Source organism: Clavelina lepadiformis, chromosome 5, assembly GCF_947623445.1.
Source record: "Clavelina lepadiformis chromosome 5, kaClaLepa1.1, whole genome shotgun sequence".
NCBI lineage: Eukaryota > Metazoa > Chordata > Ascidiacea > Aplousobranchia > Clavelinidae > Clavelina > Clavelina lepadiformis.
In genome coordinates this window covers 17,446,983-17,465,435 of record NC_135244.1, presented here as the reverse complement: position 1 = coordinate 17,465,435, position 18,453 = coordinate 17,446,983, and the positions used below count along the sequence as shown (strand labels likewise).

The 18,453-nt window shown below is 36.8% G+C and overlaps 2 protein-coding genes across 2 annotated transcripts; one reads left to right on the top strand and one right to left on the bottom strand.

Annotated features, from left to right (window-relative positions):
- Window positions 1-387: 387 nt before the first annotated feature.
- Window positions 388-6,404, bottom strand: LOC143460984 (eosinophil peroxidase-like). The gene is made up of 19 exons (XM_076958698.1): window positions 6,221-6,404; window positions 5,934-6,028; window positions 4,942-5,087; window positions 4,678-4,809; window positions 4,341-4,549; window positions 4,101-4,255; window positions 3,830-3,985; window positions 3,603-3,693; window positions 3,371-3,476; window positions 3,113-3,277; window positions 2,662-2,927; window positions 2,451-2,539; window positions 2,189-2,367; window positions 1,912-2,068; window positions 1,649-1,814; window positions 1,175-1,333; window positions 909-1,042; window positions 742-836; window positions 388-602 (listed from the first exon to the last, which is right to left on the bottom strand). The coding sequence occupies exons 1-19, from the start codon at window positions 6,345-6,347 to the stop codon at window positions 482-484; spliced, it is 2,748 nt and encodes a 915-aa protein (XP_076814813.1). The 5' UTR covers window positions 6,348-6,404; the 3' UTR covers window positions 388-481.
- Window positions 6,405-11,803: 5,399 nt separating this feature from the next.
- Window positions 11,804-17,971, top strand: LOC143460594 (sterol carrier protein 2-like). The gene is made up of 13 exons (XM_076958177.1): window positions 11,804-11,908; window positions 12,024-12,218; window positions 12,304-12,432; window positions 12,562-12,688; window positions 13,098-13,248; window positions 13,529-13,676; window positions 14,860-15,010; window positions 15,119-15,226; window positions 15,384-15,552; window positions 16,545-16,680; window positions 16,757-16,889; window positions 17,061-17,137; window positions 17,551-17,971. The coding sequence occupies exons 1-13, from the start codon at window positions 11,861-11,863 to the stop codon at window positions 17,644-17,646; spliced, it is 1,668 nt and encodes a 555-aa protein (XP_076814292.1). The 5' UTR covers window positions 11,804-11,860; the 3' UTR covers window positions 17,647-17,971.
- Window positions 17,972-18,453: the final 482 nt, after the last annotated feature.

Here is an 18,453-nt window from a genome sequence, read left to right as displayed (position 1 = left end):
GACCCATTGTATAATAATCATGTTTCTACATCGGTGCTATCTTAAAAATTAGAGTCATTGCCATCACCAGGATAATGGCGTAGGTTTCTTATGTAAGTATGCGTGGGTATATTTCTGTATATGATCAATATCTCACATCGAATTTAATCAAGCACTAACCGCTTATATTCTCAAATTAAATTTTGTTCTGGAAGCTCACATAGTTACAGACCTATTGACCCTCTGTCAAAGTTATGTGTCATATTGATATTTATCAAAATTTTATTGAACAGTTTATAAGTTTGATCCCAAATGCAACTCTGCTATTTACATAGTTATACCCTATTCCTATATATCCCTACATAAAACATAGAATTTTTCACAGCCTTTACAACTATAGCTAAAAAGTAAAAGTTTGATGCAGAGTGTTTATTTACATAAAAATTATAAATACGGCACGTCTTCGGGCATTTATCTTGGCAACTTTCATCTGTAAGATTAACTATAGGTTGGCCTTCTCTGCAATGGGTGTTGGCTTCATTGCAGGGTTGTCATATACGTTAGAAGTGTCATTAAGACTGTATCTCCCGGTACGTCGATATTTTGTTTCGGTTCGCAATTTTCTGTAAATCAGTTTGAAAAATTACAAATGAATAGCTGAACAAGTAAATTTAAATAAAATTATATGCTGTATTTGGTATGCAGGAAAAAAGGACAAAAAGCAAGCAGTTAAAAAACAAACTGTTTAGTAATAATTTTTACGTGAACTTGTAGAACACAACTGCTAAAAGCGCGGAAACGGCAACAATGGCAACTCCAAACACTACTCCCACCGCTACGGCAGCAACGTTCAGGGTCTAAAAACAATAAATAATAAAATTAGAAAGTTTTTAATTTTCCAAAAAAACACTGAATATAGCAACACTCACATTAGGAATATCCTGGCACTTTCTACCGTCTCCCATCAAGCGTCTACCAGGGTTACAGCGGCAGGTAACGGTGCCTTCGGAAGATGTGCAAAGGTCCTCGCAACCTCCGTTGTTAGTGTCACAAATATCGATATCTATGTGTTTAAATGTAAAACCTTACAGATTTTATCACAAAAATTTTAACATACTTTATAGTTATTATATTGCTGTATATTACGCTTTAAAAACTTTGGCAAGAAGCTGTAAAGTAAAGTTTTAAAATTTACACGCGCAGGAAGGCGGTGGGAAGTTGAATCGACCGTTGTTGCATCGAATTTCGCTTGCTCCGTTTAGTCGGTGTCCTTTCTTACAAAAGTACGTCACTCCGGTTCCGCATTTTCTCCAAGAACCATTGTCAATGTTCGGTGGCGTCCCGCAAGACCCAACTAAAACAACAGAGATTATTCGTCACTGGTTGAAACCTTGGGTTGTAAGTTGTGAAGAAAGTCACAAAGTTTTCAATTGCTTCTATTTCTTGGGGGAAAAATGCTTGGAGTTGCCTACAATAAATGAGCAGAACAAACAACTGAGCCAAAACGCTGATGAAGAACGTATTTGACAAAAGTTGCATTTGCCACAGCAATCGTTATAAATTGAAGTTGTAGATAGCACAAAGAAGTACGATTCGAAAAAATGGGGTGCTGTGAACGAAAGAATGAAACTGATCGACTTCTGCCTTCGTTTATATTATTTCAACAAACCTCTCGAATCTTCTCTCCAAGGCGATAAATCCAGCATCGGGATTTCGCTGCAGTCGACAAAGTCACGTGGAAACGTTGCCAGCCTGAACACGTCACGTTGAACTCGTGTGAGCCCAGAGTTGTCGCAAAGAACCCGCGCAAAAGTCATGCGGTTCAAAGCAGTTCTCTGCAAAAGAATTTATGCTTGTATGTCATGAACTGACCCTGTCGTTATTTTTCAAAGATAGTACATAACATAACGATCGTTGATAGGTGTTGTTTACCTGTTCTTCTGTAAATACGCCCGGGTTTTCGTAGTAGAATTTATCCCCATTTCTTAAAAATTTAAACTGCCTGCTTAGCAAGCAGGTGAACGTTGGTCCCAGCCTAGATCCGTCTTCTAAATCTTCCGCCAAACCTGCCATCCAAATATCTATGTTGCTAAAAGAAAAACACAAAAGGTTTAAGGTGTTAGAAGCATACGTGGTTTTTGAAGATTTGCTTTTAAAACCTTCATGGTGTGTATTGTGCAGGCTGTAAACATTGAATTAGTTGAATTACCCTGGATGACCGTAGAGCTCCTCAAGTTTGTCTCTAATCGTATCATTCTTTATTTCGTTGGCAACTTGACTGAAATTGTTTGCCCTCGGTAGTCCGCATTCTTCCCGCCAGTCGTTGTAAAGCGGCAGAGCATGGTCACGTCCTCTTTGAAGGTTAAGAGATGCGAGATCTAACGCCACCTGTGGATGAAATATGACAGTAAATTTAAATGTGTAAAAACAAATATTACTTTTTATTGTTCCAGATACTGAAGCAATCTTACTCGGTTTTGCAAAGCAAACAACTTTTCTCGTAACTCTTCGTGCATAATTTGCGAAGGAGTTGGTAGTTTTGCGGGGCGTCCAATCAAACCTGTATATAGCATAAAATGGCACAAGTTTGCAACCAACGACTGACAAACTTAATTCAAAAACCATTTAAGCAAACTTTTTTCCAAGAAACTGTTTTCTATTTATCTTTTAAATGTTTTATACCTCGGAGAATTGGATCCATTCCTCCCTGCCTTATCATTCTCCAAGGAGAGAAAAAAGCTTGATGGAGCAGCATAGATGGGAAGTCCGGATGGTCATTATAGTTTTCGTCCAATCTTCTGAATTCCGGAGAAATTGTTACGTGTCCAAATCGAAAGGCTGCAGTTGCAAATACGTTTGAAATTGTCGGGTTTTCGTCGGACTTGTAGCCGTCGTAGTCTCCCATTTGCGTTATACCGTTGGGCCCAATTATCTTTGGGACGTATTCTCTATCAAACAGGAAATTAGTTTTGTTCTATTTTATGAACATGATCTTAAAATCATATAACAAAAACCAACAAAAATAAGATCCTTTATTAAAAACTGAGTCTTCTGTGTGTCACTCATAAAACTAAAAAATTGTCAGACGTTGCAAGAATTTTGTAATCATTTTTGGCTAATAAAAGGCACTCACTTCCAATGAACAACCTGGTGATAGGCACCGGCAATTTTTCTTGCCTCTTGATAGAGAGTCTCTCCCGACCAATGAGGGTTTAACCGTTTCAGGCTTCGAGCAATGCGATTATGCTCTCGCACCCATAGCGTATGGAGTGAGGTTAGAGTGAGATGCTCGCTTGACCTGAAGAGACATTGTTAAATAAATAACTATTCAATTGTATTGGCCCCATGGTTTACGTGCATTTCGTCGCTACTTGAAATACGAAAAGGTTACCTCGGGTCACCCGCCATGAAACAATTGATGTTTTCTCCGCTGGCATCAAACTGATCTTGGACGCATGGCATGCTTGGATCGAACGGAAGATACTCACGATTACCTTCTGCGTTAACATAAGCAAAAGAAGCAAACATTAACACACGCCACGAAACAGGATTATCCGCCATAAAGCAACAGCAAACGCTTGACGCTAAAATGCGTTTTTATATACCGTATTGCATTAACATACCGTCTCTGAACCGGTCATTGACACGCATCAGCCCATCTTCGTTAGTCAAGTCACGTAAATTGCGTGCCCTTCCTTCCGAGCTTCCGTACACCTGCAGTACCCTCAACTTTTACAACTAAATTTGAATGTTTGTAAAGACATCACGTTGCTTTTGCCACCCAAGGGAATGTAAATAATAGAATTGCATGAATTATTGTGCTGTATGTTGTGTAAAACACAGCGGTTACCGCGCTTCCATCAACAAACGAAGTCGCGGCGTTAATCTGTTCCCGAGCCTTCAGTTTATAGAAGAGTGACGACGTGTCGCCAGTTCCACAAACAGCGGCAGAGCGAAAAAATGGAAGACATTGAACATCAGTGATTCGTTGATCATCGTCGGGAACCTGACAAGAAGAGCAAAAATTAATTGCAGAATATTTATAAAGATTGCTTTTGTCAGATGTTCTTGGTAAATATTTTCTAAGTCTTCTTTTTAAACTGCTGCAAACTGCGCTTCACCTGCATTGGATAACAAGGCGATTTGTTCTCGCAAGTTGTTTTACAATCGGTCAACCCTTGAAACGTGGAAGTGCTCAAGCTCTGCGGAGTAAGATCCATATCGTGGTCGATGTACTGACCCCATACAACAATCATATGCGAATAATCGGGATCCCCTGTAAATCGGCGTTTTAATATGCTAACAGATCTGTAAAATACTGTAACTTATAGATGATGTCAAGTTTCAAACGTTTAGCCTACCAGTAACTTGGCTGTTTTGGACGGCAATCACGTCGTTTGAGACTTTCCTAACCATGGGTAGCCTGTACGAATTGTACAATCTATCTCTGTTCCACCCTATTGGAGTGCTGAAATCGTTCTCGTACTGCGAATCGAGCCACCTAGCGAGAGGAAGATTCCCCGCACCCCAAGATGGATTCCGCTCGTTGTTGCACATCCCGTTGTAAGTCCTAATTTAGATTTCAAGATATTTTTTAAAATCTCTTGGGTTAAACTTAAACATTTTTTTTTAATTGTTTATATTAACTCTGAAACGTTTAAGTTAATAAACCTTGTACAGCTGAGCAGCAAAACCTACCGGTACATGTTTGCCATGCATCCATCGGAACACTCCGGTGGAGGTAAGTTGGGTGTGCAGCCAGAAAATCTTGCCAGTTCCATGATAGTTTCTTGGCTTAAAACGTCTGTTGCATTCACTCTGCGTTTGAATCTGAAAATAGGAACATCTTGGTTTGTTTCATTTTCCATCTTTTAATGGTGCCATATATCTTCGTTTATTTTCTATTTAACTAGATATAGATTCTATAGAGAATAATCTCAAAAAAATACTCCTTAAATTTACCTGGTGGGGTGGTGATCCAATATTTCATTCTGAACCATGTCCAGCGCACATTGAAATATATCCCCGGCCATTGCCATTTTGGCAGATTCTTCGCTGGGCGGTCGCTTGAAGAATTGGAAGAGCGTCATCGGATCGTCCCATACATCCTTCGTATTTTGTTAACAAAGAAATATAATCGTTACTCAAAATTATTAACCCAGGTTTGGTTCTAAACTTTTCACTGGGATCACGTCGTTTTTTTTACAATACCGTTTTATCATCATATGCTTTCCATAAAGATGCGTAGAAATTAGGGAAAAAGTTGTTAGAAAACATTTCATAAAAACGTAAGAAGCCAATAGAACTAAATTTAACAACAATATAACATTTAAGAACCGCTGAAAATACCATTTACTTGAAAAAAGAAACAATGTTTGATAGGATTTTAAAGATCATCTGATGAAGCAAGCTGAAGGTTGTGAATGCTCGTGTTGAATTATTAAAAGTTAGCCTTTAAAGTGCTCCCATATAACCTATTCTGACTTTTTTCATTATATGCTGATGTTAACACAGTTAAGCTACTATCGACAATGGCATTTAAAAAATAATTCAAAGTGATTTTTTTATGGAAAGTTAAATTTGTCCGTTGTTTTGTTAGCAAAGCGTAATGTAAAAGTGGATACTTAGTTTATAACAACAACTTATAAGAAACGATTTGTCATAAAGTGGTGTGTAATAAACTTGTCAAAAGTTAAATTTTTAATAAGAAATACGCACTTTATATAGATTGATAACCTGAAAATGCTTGTTATGATATTTTAACTCAATTCCTTGTTGTCACAAGACGAGCTTTGATTAAAAAAAAAACAACATTTTCCTGAAGGATGTATTATCAAAATAAATCAAACGTTCTGACGAATTTTTCTCTTTTCACGGTTTTAACAAGTTTTTTCACGGCAGGCATGTTGTAACTGATGCTAATCAAACTGTAAATTTTATTTAAACATTCCAACCTTCTTTTCCCACTTTAATTTGGTTCTTTTTACAGCCCGGTTAACTTTTCGTATTGCATCCTTGACGGCGTGGGTCGCAAAATCGTTTAATGATTCTGAAATATCAAGTTCAATAAAACTATAAATAAAGTTGTTGCAATTACAAAGCTCTCAAGCGTGAAGCAAATCGTAAAAACTTTTTTTGCCACATTATATGTTTCAAAGTAAAATTTAGGCGAACATGGATGTTTCCTGGTAGCAGATTAAAATTTTATTATTTGGTTGAAAATTAATGAAACGAAACTTACCATAATCATCACCGATGTCATCTACCTGATCCAGACCATGTACATGGGTTAGCATCAAGCAAGTGGAACAAATTAAAAAAAACCTCATTCTTTCAGCAATTTTTAGTCGTCGGAATCTGCAGAGCATATCATAAGAGAGAGTAAACCGGCTCGGTCTGCCCAGGCATCTGAGCCTTGTAAATTTTTTCCAGTTTATATCAAGTTGAATTTTTTGGTGAAAAAGTTTTGGTGTCTTTTTTCTCAAAAGCAAAGCTTGTAAGCTTATCCGTTTCAATGTTTTTCACTTTTGCCTCCTCTGTGGAGCCGTAAGCGTGTTAAATATTATTTTAAAATGTTGAAAATTATTCAACTTTTCTTCCATATCACTGCGTCATGTTAATCCCAAAACTTTTGCAAATATTATACAAGCCACCACCCCCATCTAGCTCTTGAAACAGGAAATATGTACCCAGATTACAAATTTACTACATACATAAATAATGTACTGTAAAACTGTTTTAACAAAAGTAATTTTTAAATATAGCAAAATTTTCAGGGTTCCCACTAAAGAGCAAGTTCTTACTGAATATGTTTTACAATATTACGCTGAATGAATGAATGAACAGAACTTTCGTATGCTGTAAAAATGAACTTGCTGCTATTCATTGGCAAAACATTATATAGTCCTTTTAAGCCACTAAGTTGTTTGCCATCTCCTTTGATTTTTAGGTCAAAGAATATTTTGAAAACACATCAAGAGTATATATTCGCTCATTTTAGAATATGACCTTGCAATGTATAACTTAGTTCAATGCCGTCATGCTTATTTTTTCTGTCAAAACCTATGCAGTTAGTTGAATGGTTATTCCTATAGCTGTTTCTCGTCCCTCCTTTTTCCTTTTAGAAACGTTGAAATAACATTTGTTGTGCGGAAGTTTGCCAAACAAAGTTGTCTTAACAAATGCACTTCGCAGTAGCAACAAGTTATGTTAATAAGGTGTTTACTAGAACTACAGATATGTGTCTTTCTAAACACAGAAACTCAAAAGTGATCGCTAGCACAAAGGTCCTAAAAGCCCCATATGAAGGAATCGAAGCATAACAACCTCACCAAGTCGTCACCCTCCACTTGGGAGCAATAACGCGTTGTAATTGTTCCCTGGAATGTGTGAATTAAACTTGTATATAGTGTATACACACAATGCCCAATATGGAAACAAGTTTTTCTTTGTTTTCATACTTGCGGTTGTTTGCGCCAAATGCTTTGTCAGTAGATTTACTCTGAAATCTCATCGTGAGCTAACTAAAAGTAAGAAATTTTATTATTTTAAATAAAACTTCTCTATCTCCATATAAAACAACTGTTGACATATCTTCTTTTCACAGATTTTCCACTTTTTTGTTCTAGATGCAACTATAAGTATTCAAGCTCAGGACAAAACGTTTCTCCATTTTGAATAACAAGCGAAAGTTTTAATTGTTGGAATAGGAGTAGGTGTATATAAAGTGTCTGGTTTACCTTTAGTAAAAAGTCTATAAAACATTTGTAATAAACTACAATAAAAGAAAACTGAACCACATCAGACATCTGATACTTTGGAAGTTCCCTATAAGACCTATATATAGATAGGGTTGCCATTGTTCTGGACTCAAAAATAAGGACGACTAAGAAACCTAAGAAGAATAGTACTTGAAACAGTGCACAATCAATGTTATTAAAAAATAACGACACACTAATTGCATGTTCTTAATTTTGGTATCTTATTGGTAAAAAATGGTATACTATAGATGTCAAGATGCCCAAAATAAGAAACTCTGTCATAAAAATAAGATAAAAATAAGGACACAAGTGAAAATAAGGACGTTTGTCAGAAAAAGGACAAAAATATTTTCTAAGACACGGACCTTCAAACTTAAGGGCAAATCTTAGAAAAAAAGACGGTATGGCAACTAAGCCTATAGACCACTGGACGCATATTTTTAGCATGTCCTGTAAGACATGCATGATCGCTTAACAAAAGCTGTAGCAAGAGAATGTCTAAATTTCCATGTTTAGAGCTTTTGCGTGTAAATATGCGGGTACGTTTCATCATAAGTATTAGACTAAGCAGTAAGCACGAAGCACCATATACTTGTAAATTACAAATTGTTTGTTATTTCTCCGACTTGTTTCAGCTGCATTCTCTAAATATTATGTATCGTTGTTTGTTATCATTTGTAAAAATACAACAAATTGAAAGATTCAAAAGTTCAGAGAGATTTGCGGTTTAAAATAGACGGCTATTATTTGGAAGACAATAGTCTTTTAATCATCGTTCCTTTGACACATTCTAAAGGCTTTTGTTCTTTTTTTTCTCAGTCATACTCCCGTTTAAGTACTGCGAATGAAAAGAAACAAATTACATTGTAGTGTTAAATAAAGGCCCAGTTTAGGATTATTTTAACGGTAAAGATTAAAGCGAATTAAGAATTTCTTTTCCTATCATATTTCCCGTGTTTTGTAACCAATAACACAATCTTAATCTATTACCTAAGCGAATTATTAAAACGCCTTTAAAGCCGTTTTTATCACCATCTCTTGTTTGCATATACATTTCGCGAATTAGCGCTAACATTACAAGCGCTTATACCGAAAGAATTTCAAGGCATTACACATACAGAGCAAGTGTAAAACTGCTTATGCGTTTATGCATCACTGATTATGTCCTGCCTGCAATGTTGCACACCTAAAGCCTCGGTTAACCACGAAAAAATTCCGACAAGTGGTTTGTCTTGATCTGACTGTCAGAGAAGTCAACTTTTGAAATCATCACTTCCGAGTTTTGCTTGGATTCATAATAATTAAAAGTAACCAGATTTACCATATTTAACAGGTTTGGAAGTGAGACATTATATTTTAGGCTAAGTTATTTACCATTCGAAGTATTTTAAATATGATTTCATTTCGTTCAATTCTGCTTAATATTTTTTCTTCGAAACGACACTTTGTTAAGCGATCCAGTCAATAACTGACAAAGAGATAAAAATTCGTGTATCTTGTGGGATTGTCGGAGTCGAAACCTTAAACTCATTTTGAAAAGATCAGGAATAAGATTACTGCAAATGCAGCAATCGAGAGCGATGATGCAAAAGGAAATTAAAAACTAAACACTTCAAAACGTAATGCCCAATGCACTAATATGGTTCAGCATTATGTTAGGTAATGTTGAACTTATCGTTTTGTTGGATATGATCAAAAAAAGTGTAGCGGAATTTATTTAATAGCAATTAGTGTTTTTCGTGATTATTGGGCATCTTTTTATGGTTTGCAGTTTTTGGTAAACGGCTTTTATCAGAAGTTGATGTTTTATTACTTCGATGTTTTAAATTTGATTACCTTTTCAAAAAAGTAAAAAATCATGGTGAAAGTAGTGTGCCGCCGTATAAATTTTAGGTTTGTTAGAGAAATCTTGGCATTTTAAGTTCACTCCCTGTATGTTTTTGAATTTAAAACAACTTTTTTCTAGAATTTTTGCGATACTTCTTGCTATTGACGAGTTGTTGGTGCTTTTTGCACTTTTTTTTGAAATATTGTCTGCTCGCTTGCTTTTTGTCAAGTCAGCAGACAGTGTCTGCCACAATGAACAGTCGCAAGGTGTAAGCAGAGTAAGAGTCACAGATCACTTTTCGTTTTCACTGTAGATACCTGTAACAGGTTGTTGGCTAACCTTGATGGAATGTACGGCAGTCTTCTATGAAACATTTTGCGACTGGAAAGTGGAAAGTATGGCAGTTTTCAACAAGATATCGTACATGCAAAGACCCACTTTCTGACGTGATTGCGATGAAAATGAACCGGTGAAGTTTCCGTAGGCTACTTGTTCATCGAATTGACTATTTTACCGGCATCCGTTTACCAAAGTTTCTGAATCGAAATACTGTAACTGACAGATTTTCGCTGATGCGCTTATCACTATCGTTTTAGACAGGAAGAAAAAGCAATGCACTGGCATATATTTGTTAACAATGGGGCTCGTATGCTTGAGGTCTTGGGTTCGAATCTAACCAATGTCTACTTCACCGGCTGCCGTTTACCTAAATAAGAAAATACCAATACCGAAAATACCGGCAAGCCTTTTACCGATTTAGTTTTATTCAAGTTACGTCACTTGCTTCGCTGACCATGTATTTATGATGTCACATTGAACAAGTCCAGCGCGTAAGATTCAAACCGCTGTAAAATAAAAACTAGGCAACATATTCTCAATTTTTTTTCTTTGTCCTGTAAAGGAATTCATATGCAACTCACCTGAGCGAAATTTTTACAATTTGATGCCCAAAACGCTTGCAATTTAAGAAAGAATCACAGTGAATCGACAATTTTTAATTAAGTATAGGCCATCAACGAAATATTACCACCCAAAACAAAATAATGGCCATAACTCGGAAAGAATCTATTCTAAACATGTGAAATTCAAATGCAAAATTTTGTAAGCCTTGCTGTCTTTGGTTATGAAATTCTTCATACAACAAAGATTAAAACGATCAGGTTGCTGCACCACTACACTGCTCGGTGGATCTGGTGATTGGGAGTTCTAAATTCGGGCAATACTATAGGTTATAAAAAATCAAAAAACCAAAATAAAAAATGTGTGACAATCATAATATAACAAAAGGTTGGCGTCGTAACCTGGGCTCAAGTGATGATGAATTGTCACCGGATGTAACTTGTGCAAAGACTTTTCTCAGTCTAAGGATAAAGATTATTATACCATACCCAGCAACGTTGCATAAGCCAGAAAACTATAAATTCCTTACGTAATCTGCAAACTTTTTAATCTTACACTTCATGTGGTTTTGTTATCGTTGCGAAGTAAAATACAAAGTGTGGTACACAGCGTACACACCAAATTGGTAAGCTGTGTTTGGGTGAGAAATCCCCCGAGCAACAAGATGAAACAATAGCCATTATACATGTAATTAATTTTTATCTACCGGGCACTTAGCAAAGTTTCCAATCTGGTGTACACGTCAGCAAGGCGCCGTCACGTCAAAATTTGTGTCTACTGCCCAGTGCATGTACAACTTCTTTCAAAATTTGCCATACTTTCAAGTCTGAGACATTAAGGAAGTTATGAAAAACTCTTGGGTTCAGGAATTTGGAATCATGTTTGCAAAACGTGTCACTGATTTTTATGACGTTATGACCTTCACTTTTAAGCTACCAATATCAAAACATATCGTAGCACCCTTACCTTATACTTACATCTCATGCTGTATAGTGGAAAGCACCTTTGCATACGAGGTTCATCAATGTGGATGCTGAATTTTCTAATTTTCAGGCCAATTTATAATAGATAAATAAAGAATTGAGCTTTTAGTGCATGCCAAAATTTGTGCCTATGCAGGTATGATCTCTTGTCAAAAACTGCCGTACTTTTCAAGTCAGGCTGGTGCTTTAGTGCACTAGTATAAATTCAATAGACGGTAGCACACTAATGTTTGACTTGTTACACTTTTGCACTTTGCTTGCTGTTTGTAAAGAATGTTATGAATATTTGATATTACCAATATTAATTATCTATGATGTAAAGATGTATGTATAATATATTTTTATAATATTTTTCAGAGTTTTTGAAGTTTAAAAATTTGGTCTTTTGTATTTTCTTTTAAACCAACATTATGTCATCTGGAAGAAAAGTTTATGTGATTGGAGTTGGAATGACTAAAGTAGGGCTTTTAAACCATATTTTAGTTTTTATTTTTTGTTGCTGTAATAAATTTTGCTAACATATATAAATACGAATTTTATCCATGTGTTTAATTTTGTATTTTCTGTTTTTAGTTTGAAAAGCCTGGCCGTCGGCAGGATTTTGATTATCCTGACATGGCAAAAGAAGCTGGTATTAAAGCGCTGGCGGATGCTGGAATCTCGTACAGAGAAGTGGAACAAGCAGCAGTGGGTTATTGCTACGGTGACACAACATGTGGCCAAAAATGCCTTTACCAGCTTGGCTTAACTGGCATTCCAATATACAATGTAAGTTTCTGTCCATCGTTTTATTGTAGGGTTTGTAGATGTTGATATACGATGGACGTGATAAAGTTTGATATGAACCTTTCAGGTTAACAATGCATGCTCAACGGGATCTACAGCACTTTTTATGGCCAAGCAATTGATTGAGGGTGGACTTGCTGAATGTACAATGGCACTTGGATTTGAGAAAATGCAGCGTGGTTCTTTGAAGTCTAATGTACGTAGACTGATCTTGTTTTATTAGACTTGGTGTTGACTTAAATGTCTGTAGAATGTGGAATACGATATCATCCTGGATTTTGGCCATTCCACTTCCATTGATTTCAACATTAATTTGTATATCTAGTGGAATGACCGAGCAAATCCAAGTCAAAACCATTTTGAAGTGATGACTGAATTGAGACCATTTGTACCAGCACCACCTACTCCTCAGCTATTTGGAAATGCAGGGCTCGAGCACATGGAAAAATATGGTATGAAGAACAGTTTTCTACAAAGATTTCTTTGATTTAATATTGCATTTTACTGCACTTGCAAATTTTTCCCAGAAAATTTTAAATTGCTTTTACCTATATGTATTGCTGTGTTGCACTTAGTTCTTGCATGAACTCTATTATTGCTGTAATTTGTGCAAACTAGCACTCATAAAACAGGTTGAAGCCACCACCTTTGCCCTGGAATAAAATGCTGAATGTTTGCACTGTACCTTAATGAGTCTAGTTAATGTTTTATATATATCAAAGTCTAGTAACGCCATGAAGTGTACTGTACATGTCATATAAAACTCCAAGGTTTGTCACAGCGGTTAAGGGAATAATTCAACCAATTTTAAGCTTTAGTTTTATAAATTATATCTACATGACAATTTTCTCCTTTGTATAGGAACCAAAAAAGAACATTTTGCCAAAATTGCATGGAAAAATCACAAGCACTCAACCAACAATCCTTACTCCCAGTTTCAAAAGGAATACTCATTGGATCAAGTCTTGAATGGAAGAAAAGTCTATGAATATCTGACTCTGCTGCAATGCTGGTATAAAAAATAACTTTTGATTTACCAACTTCTGGCTGAATTTGTTCGAATAAGCAAATTTTCCATAGATAATATCACAAGAATCGATCGAAGCCTCTCTAAAAGTCTTTTGGATTTAAATGCATTGCTGTATAAATGCGGAAATATCAATTAGAAATTAGAATTCTACTTTTTTGCAACAAGTGTGTAGTTTTTTTTCTTATTTCCATAAGCTAACAGCATGTTTTATTAATCCTTTAACAGATTAAATCCACAAAAAATCTGCTTTTATAATTTCCAGCCCAACATCGGATGGATCAGGTTGTGCAATTCTGGCAAGCGAAGATTTTGTCAGGAAGCACAGACTTGAACATCAGGCTGTCGAGATCGTAGCACAAACAATGGCAACCGACTTACCAAGCACATTTAAAGATAAAAGCTGTATCAAGGTATTGATAGTTTTTAGACATTGCTTATTGAAATTAGATAAAATTAAAATAGCAAAAGTTAACCAAACTTTGACATTTCTGGGGAAAATAGACAGAGCTCTCTAAAAACCATTTAATGGAAAATTTCTGAGAGCAAAATAATTTCATGGCGTCTGTTTGTCTCTTTGACAATGACAAAAAATACGTCATGCTCAACAACATCATCGTATTGCCCCTTGGCAGAAAGCCCTTCTTGCGCCATTTTTTGATAAATATTACTTGTGCATTATGTGGCTGTAAACAAGTAATGGGTTAATATTTAGTTAGCTAACGTACACTTCGTATTGCATTTTTCGTTCATGGAAGCATATGTGTTGATCTGCCAGACATAGTATTATTGATTGATTAATCGTCGCTGTCTTTCAAAACTAGAAAATATAGCAAATGTAGAAAATTAAAATTTGTGCGTTTAGCAGTAGTTTCCTTTCGGTTATGGCCGAAACACATTGCTCAAAGGCCGTATGCTTCCGTTAGGTTAGCAACTAGGATATTATGGCACTGCGGCAATCTTCATATATAATTACGGTAAGCTACGTAAGCTGTTTTAAAGGTTTACTCGTAGTGGTGTATCGTTATAATTTACAAAAACCATTTACATGTCCCAAATCGTTTATTCAAATGCAGGACGACCTATTTAACTAGTACGCGATCATCTAACTTTTCAGCATCGGATTGACCGCGCATATTTGTCTCAAGTAGTTGTCAGCTCAGAAGCCGAGTGGTTCGAGCCGCTGGGCTCTCAATAAAGCGGACCGTGTTTCACTTCTTGGGCAAGGCGTTACTGACGCTTGCTCCTATTCACGGGTCCTGGTGAACAGGTACAAATTCGAGCAATACGGTATTCAAAATAAAAAACGCATAAAAATGTTTGACAATCTCATGACAGCCAGCTCGGTTACCGGGGCTTGAGCGATGAGGAATCATTGCCGAGTTTATGTTGTGCGATGACTTTTCTCTGTCGTAGGATAGATTGTTATACCACATTCTTCTAAGACAAAACCACATTTATACCAGCGCCATCTGATTGAACCACTTAATGACGTGGAAAAATATCTTCAAAAATATCGAACACAACCAGAAACAATGCAAGTTTCACACAGACATCAATACTGATACAAACATGTCACCAAGAATATCTTTATAGCTTGTGGGCTTTGACATGACGAGACGTGCCGCTGAAAAGATCTACCAACAATCAGGACTCAGACCATCCGATGCGCAAGTTATTGAACTTCATGACTGCTTTTCTGCTAATGAATTGGTCACCTACGAAGCTCTGGGACTGTGCCCAGTTGGTAAGTTTTCATGCCATGATGCATCGCTCGTCACTATTTCTTCACGACTTCTGTCGTTCAATTTTTCCTAACGTGGTCGCATAACATTTTATTTTACTGCGTCATCAGGCAAGGCAGGTGAATTTATAGACAGAGGGGACAACACGTACGGAGGCAAACACGTTATCAACCCAAGTGGGGGTTTAATCTCCAAAGGTCACCCACTCGGTGCAACCGGTAAGAAAAGCTCTTCTATCCGTCCAGAGCGCTTCTTTTCAGCATATCGTAATTTACACCCTACTCCATCGTTAATAATTAACCTAATAACTAAAGACGTTTGCTAGACCAGGTATGTGGAAAGTGTAGGTTAACTCGACGATAATAATTAACACAGGGCTTGCGCAATGCACCGAGCTCTGCTGGCAGATGAGGGGAGAAGCAGGGAAGCGACAAGTGCCCGGAGCTAAACTCGCACTGCAGCACAACCTAGGAATAGGAGGTGCAGTCGTGCTGACAATGTACAAACTTGGATTTCCCGAAGCACGAAAGGAGTGGTTAAAACGGTATTCAATTTTTTGTTTGGTTTAAAGTTGAACGCCCAGCACAAGCAAAAGATTGTTTATATGACTTGAGGCAGTTTTGAAAATGTTTGTACAGTAAACAGTCATTCATGTGATGAGTGTTGCAGAACGAGTCGATTTTACAACTGTCGCATTAAGTATGCGGCAAGCGTGCTGTACTTGTTTATCTGCAAACGTAGAACTCAATTTAAACTCGAATACATTTCAGACATCATGTCCGCAAGTGTTGCCGATGCCGGTGTGTTGTTTACCTTGGCTCTTTCTGACACGCTATACTAAAAAAAAAAATTTCGTCCATGTCGTAGTAAAACTCACCTTGTATTTTCTGAAAATAAAGCCATGTTTAATAAGTTGCCGTAGGTTTTATATTTTCGATATTCGCTGTCAAATTGCTACGTAAAATAAACCACTCTGCCACTCCATCCAGAGAAAGGCGAAATTAACTGATTTTGTAACTTTCCTGCTGACGGAATTAAATTAAGACCCAATTACCGTTCCGGTTAGTCATACCCTATCTTTTAAAGCCTTTAGGTTGAAGTTTACGCGCACCGACAAAAAATATAACCTCCAACTCCACATATATTTTTTTACACTTGGTTTCTGCCCGTGTTTGGGTCTAGCTTTTTTATGTTTAGAGTTGCAGACTTGTGGTTTAGCAGAAAATTTTTTTATTCAGTTCGGCCAAATTCACTTTTGGTAATCTCCTGCTATTTGGGAATCAGTTGTGTTGCGCATCTGTACTTATTGTTTTGGAATATTTCCATGAAACTAATATTTACAGACATAGAATTTGACTATATCCATCTATCATGTAGGTTTGTCATCCCTGTCTTTGTTTCAGTTGGTTAGGATATTACGTAACAAAAAACGCGTTTTCGGAAACTTGTGAACAATTCCAGCTGGTCTTGTTAATCCTGAACACCTGTGATAAAACTGAAATCACTTTTATTGTGACGTCATATAATGTTACGTAGACAAGGAGGACAACCTCGTGAACACCCGCAGCCGGTCATGGGTCAACTGGTCAGCCAAGCAACCTCTGGCGTAGCCGATTCCGACGGTTTCAAGACGACGCCGGTGTTTCTGGAGATCAAGAAAGCAATGGAAGCGGTGGGAACAAATTTTATCTTCTATCGCCCCAGCAAGGAAGATTTGTGCGATGATTTTAATATCGTTTGCCTTTCAGGATGGAAAAAGTTACATCAAAAAGGTTAACGGAGTTATCGCTTTCAGCATTAAAAATGGACCCAGCGGAAAATCCGGAACTTGGGTCGTTGACGCAAAGAATGGAAACGGCTCCGTCGAATTTAACTCAGGACGTAAGTTGCCTGTAGCATATAAGTTACTGTGTAGGCACTCACGCTTGTTTAGCGTTGAAATATCCATGACATTTTCGTGATAAAATCCCTTGATTTTCGTTCTCCATCAGCGCGTAGCGATGTCCATGTCACGGCGAAACTCGACTAAACCGTTACTCTATTTTCTTCTAGAAAAACCTGATTGCACCATAACCATGTCGGACAGCGATATGTTTGATTTGATGCTGGGAAAGCTTAACCCTAACGCCGTAAGTATTATACTTAAAGCGAGCTGCAATACACCGTTCTTTTGCTTTTACTAAGATGCAGTCGCGCTAGAAAATTATTAATATTTGCTAATTGTCGTGCGTGGTTGTCTTGTGGCCTTGACTGATCGACATGAAAAAACAAAAGGCAGTCGTTGAGCTGTGGTTACTGTGTATTCTGGGCTTTTGAAAAGGGACAAAGCTCGAGCTTTTATGTACTGAAGTTACCTTCGCTTGCAGGCGACGACTGGTACTCAAGGCACTATGCAAAAAACTCTTCTTACGTGCTTTACCAAATGAAAGATAGCCCATTTATAACAACTGTGTGGTGGCATCGATCCTTTTTAGTATAAAGGAGAAGTAGCCAAGAATTTGTAAGAACTACAATTGATCTATACTTTACTTACGTTTTGCAGGCCTTCTTCAACGGAAAACTGAAGATATCTGGTAACATGGCACTGGCCATGAAGATACAGAACATAATGCCAGATTCAGCTAAATCGAAGTTATAAGTTGTAGACTATCATTTGAGTAATTGTTAACAACTGTAAAGTTGTAATTTTTTTGTGCCCCACATTTTAATTTTTATGATTCTATGACAACGAAGCATTTGTTGACATTTAGTAAAGTCGGAGGGAGATTGAGTTATATCGATGACTTTTACTAACTTATAGTTTTTCCAACATGTAGAATTGAACTTTATGTCTATGTGAAAATCTATGCATTAAATAATTATCTCAAGTTTGGAAAATATATTTGTAGAGGCAAGATTGTGTGGGAATTCTTGTGCAATCGTGTACTACACGCAGTTTTAAATAAAACGAAAATTGAAAACAAGTTTGTCCTTTCACTGCGTGACGTCTATAAAGCTTCATGGCTAATGTCTAGTGCCGTTCAGACAAGGCTGTGACGGACAAAACTTGGTATACGTGAAGATATGTCCGCTCATTTTCCAGCTGTTTGCTGAACTAAGTCGATGAAAAACAAATATTTACTTAAAAGATGTCTATGGTACGTATAAGATCTTTTAGTCAATCTACTGTCCTCAGCTGGTAAACGTTCCTCAGAAAAAATATTTTTTTACTTTTAAAGTATTTGTATTTGAAAAGAAGTACTAAGAAATATCTATTTATTTAAAAAGTTTTTAATAAAATCAAATGTGCCTTTCATTGCTTTCACAAATTCGTCAAAGTATTTCTGTCATGGTCTACTGAGTTTTCGCTATAGCGAGGAGTAGTTATAGCAACGCGTATCTTGGAGATCACGACATGCTTCGCTGCTGTTTCCTTCATTTGTTTGGCTGCAGGCTTTGACAAATG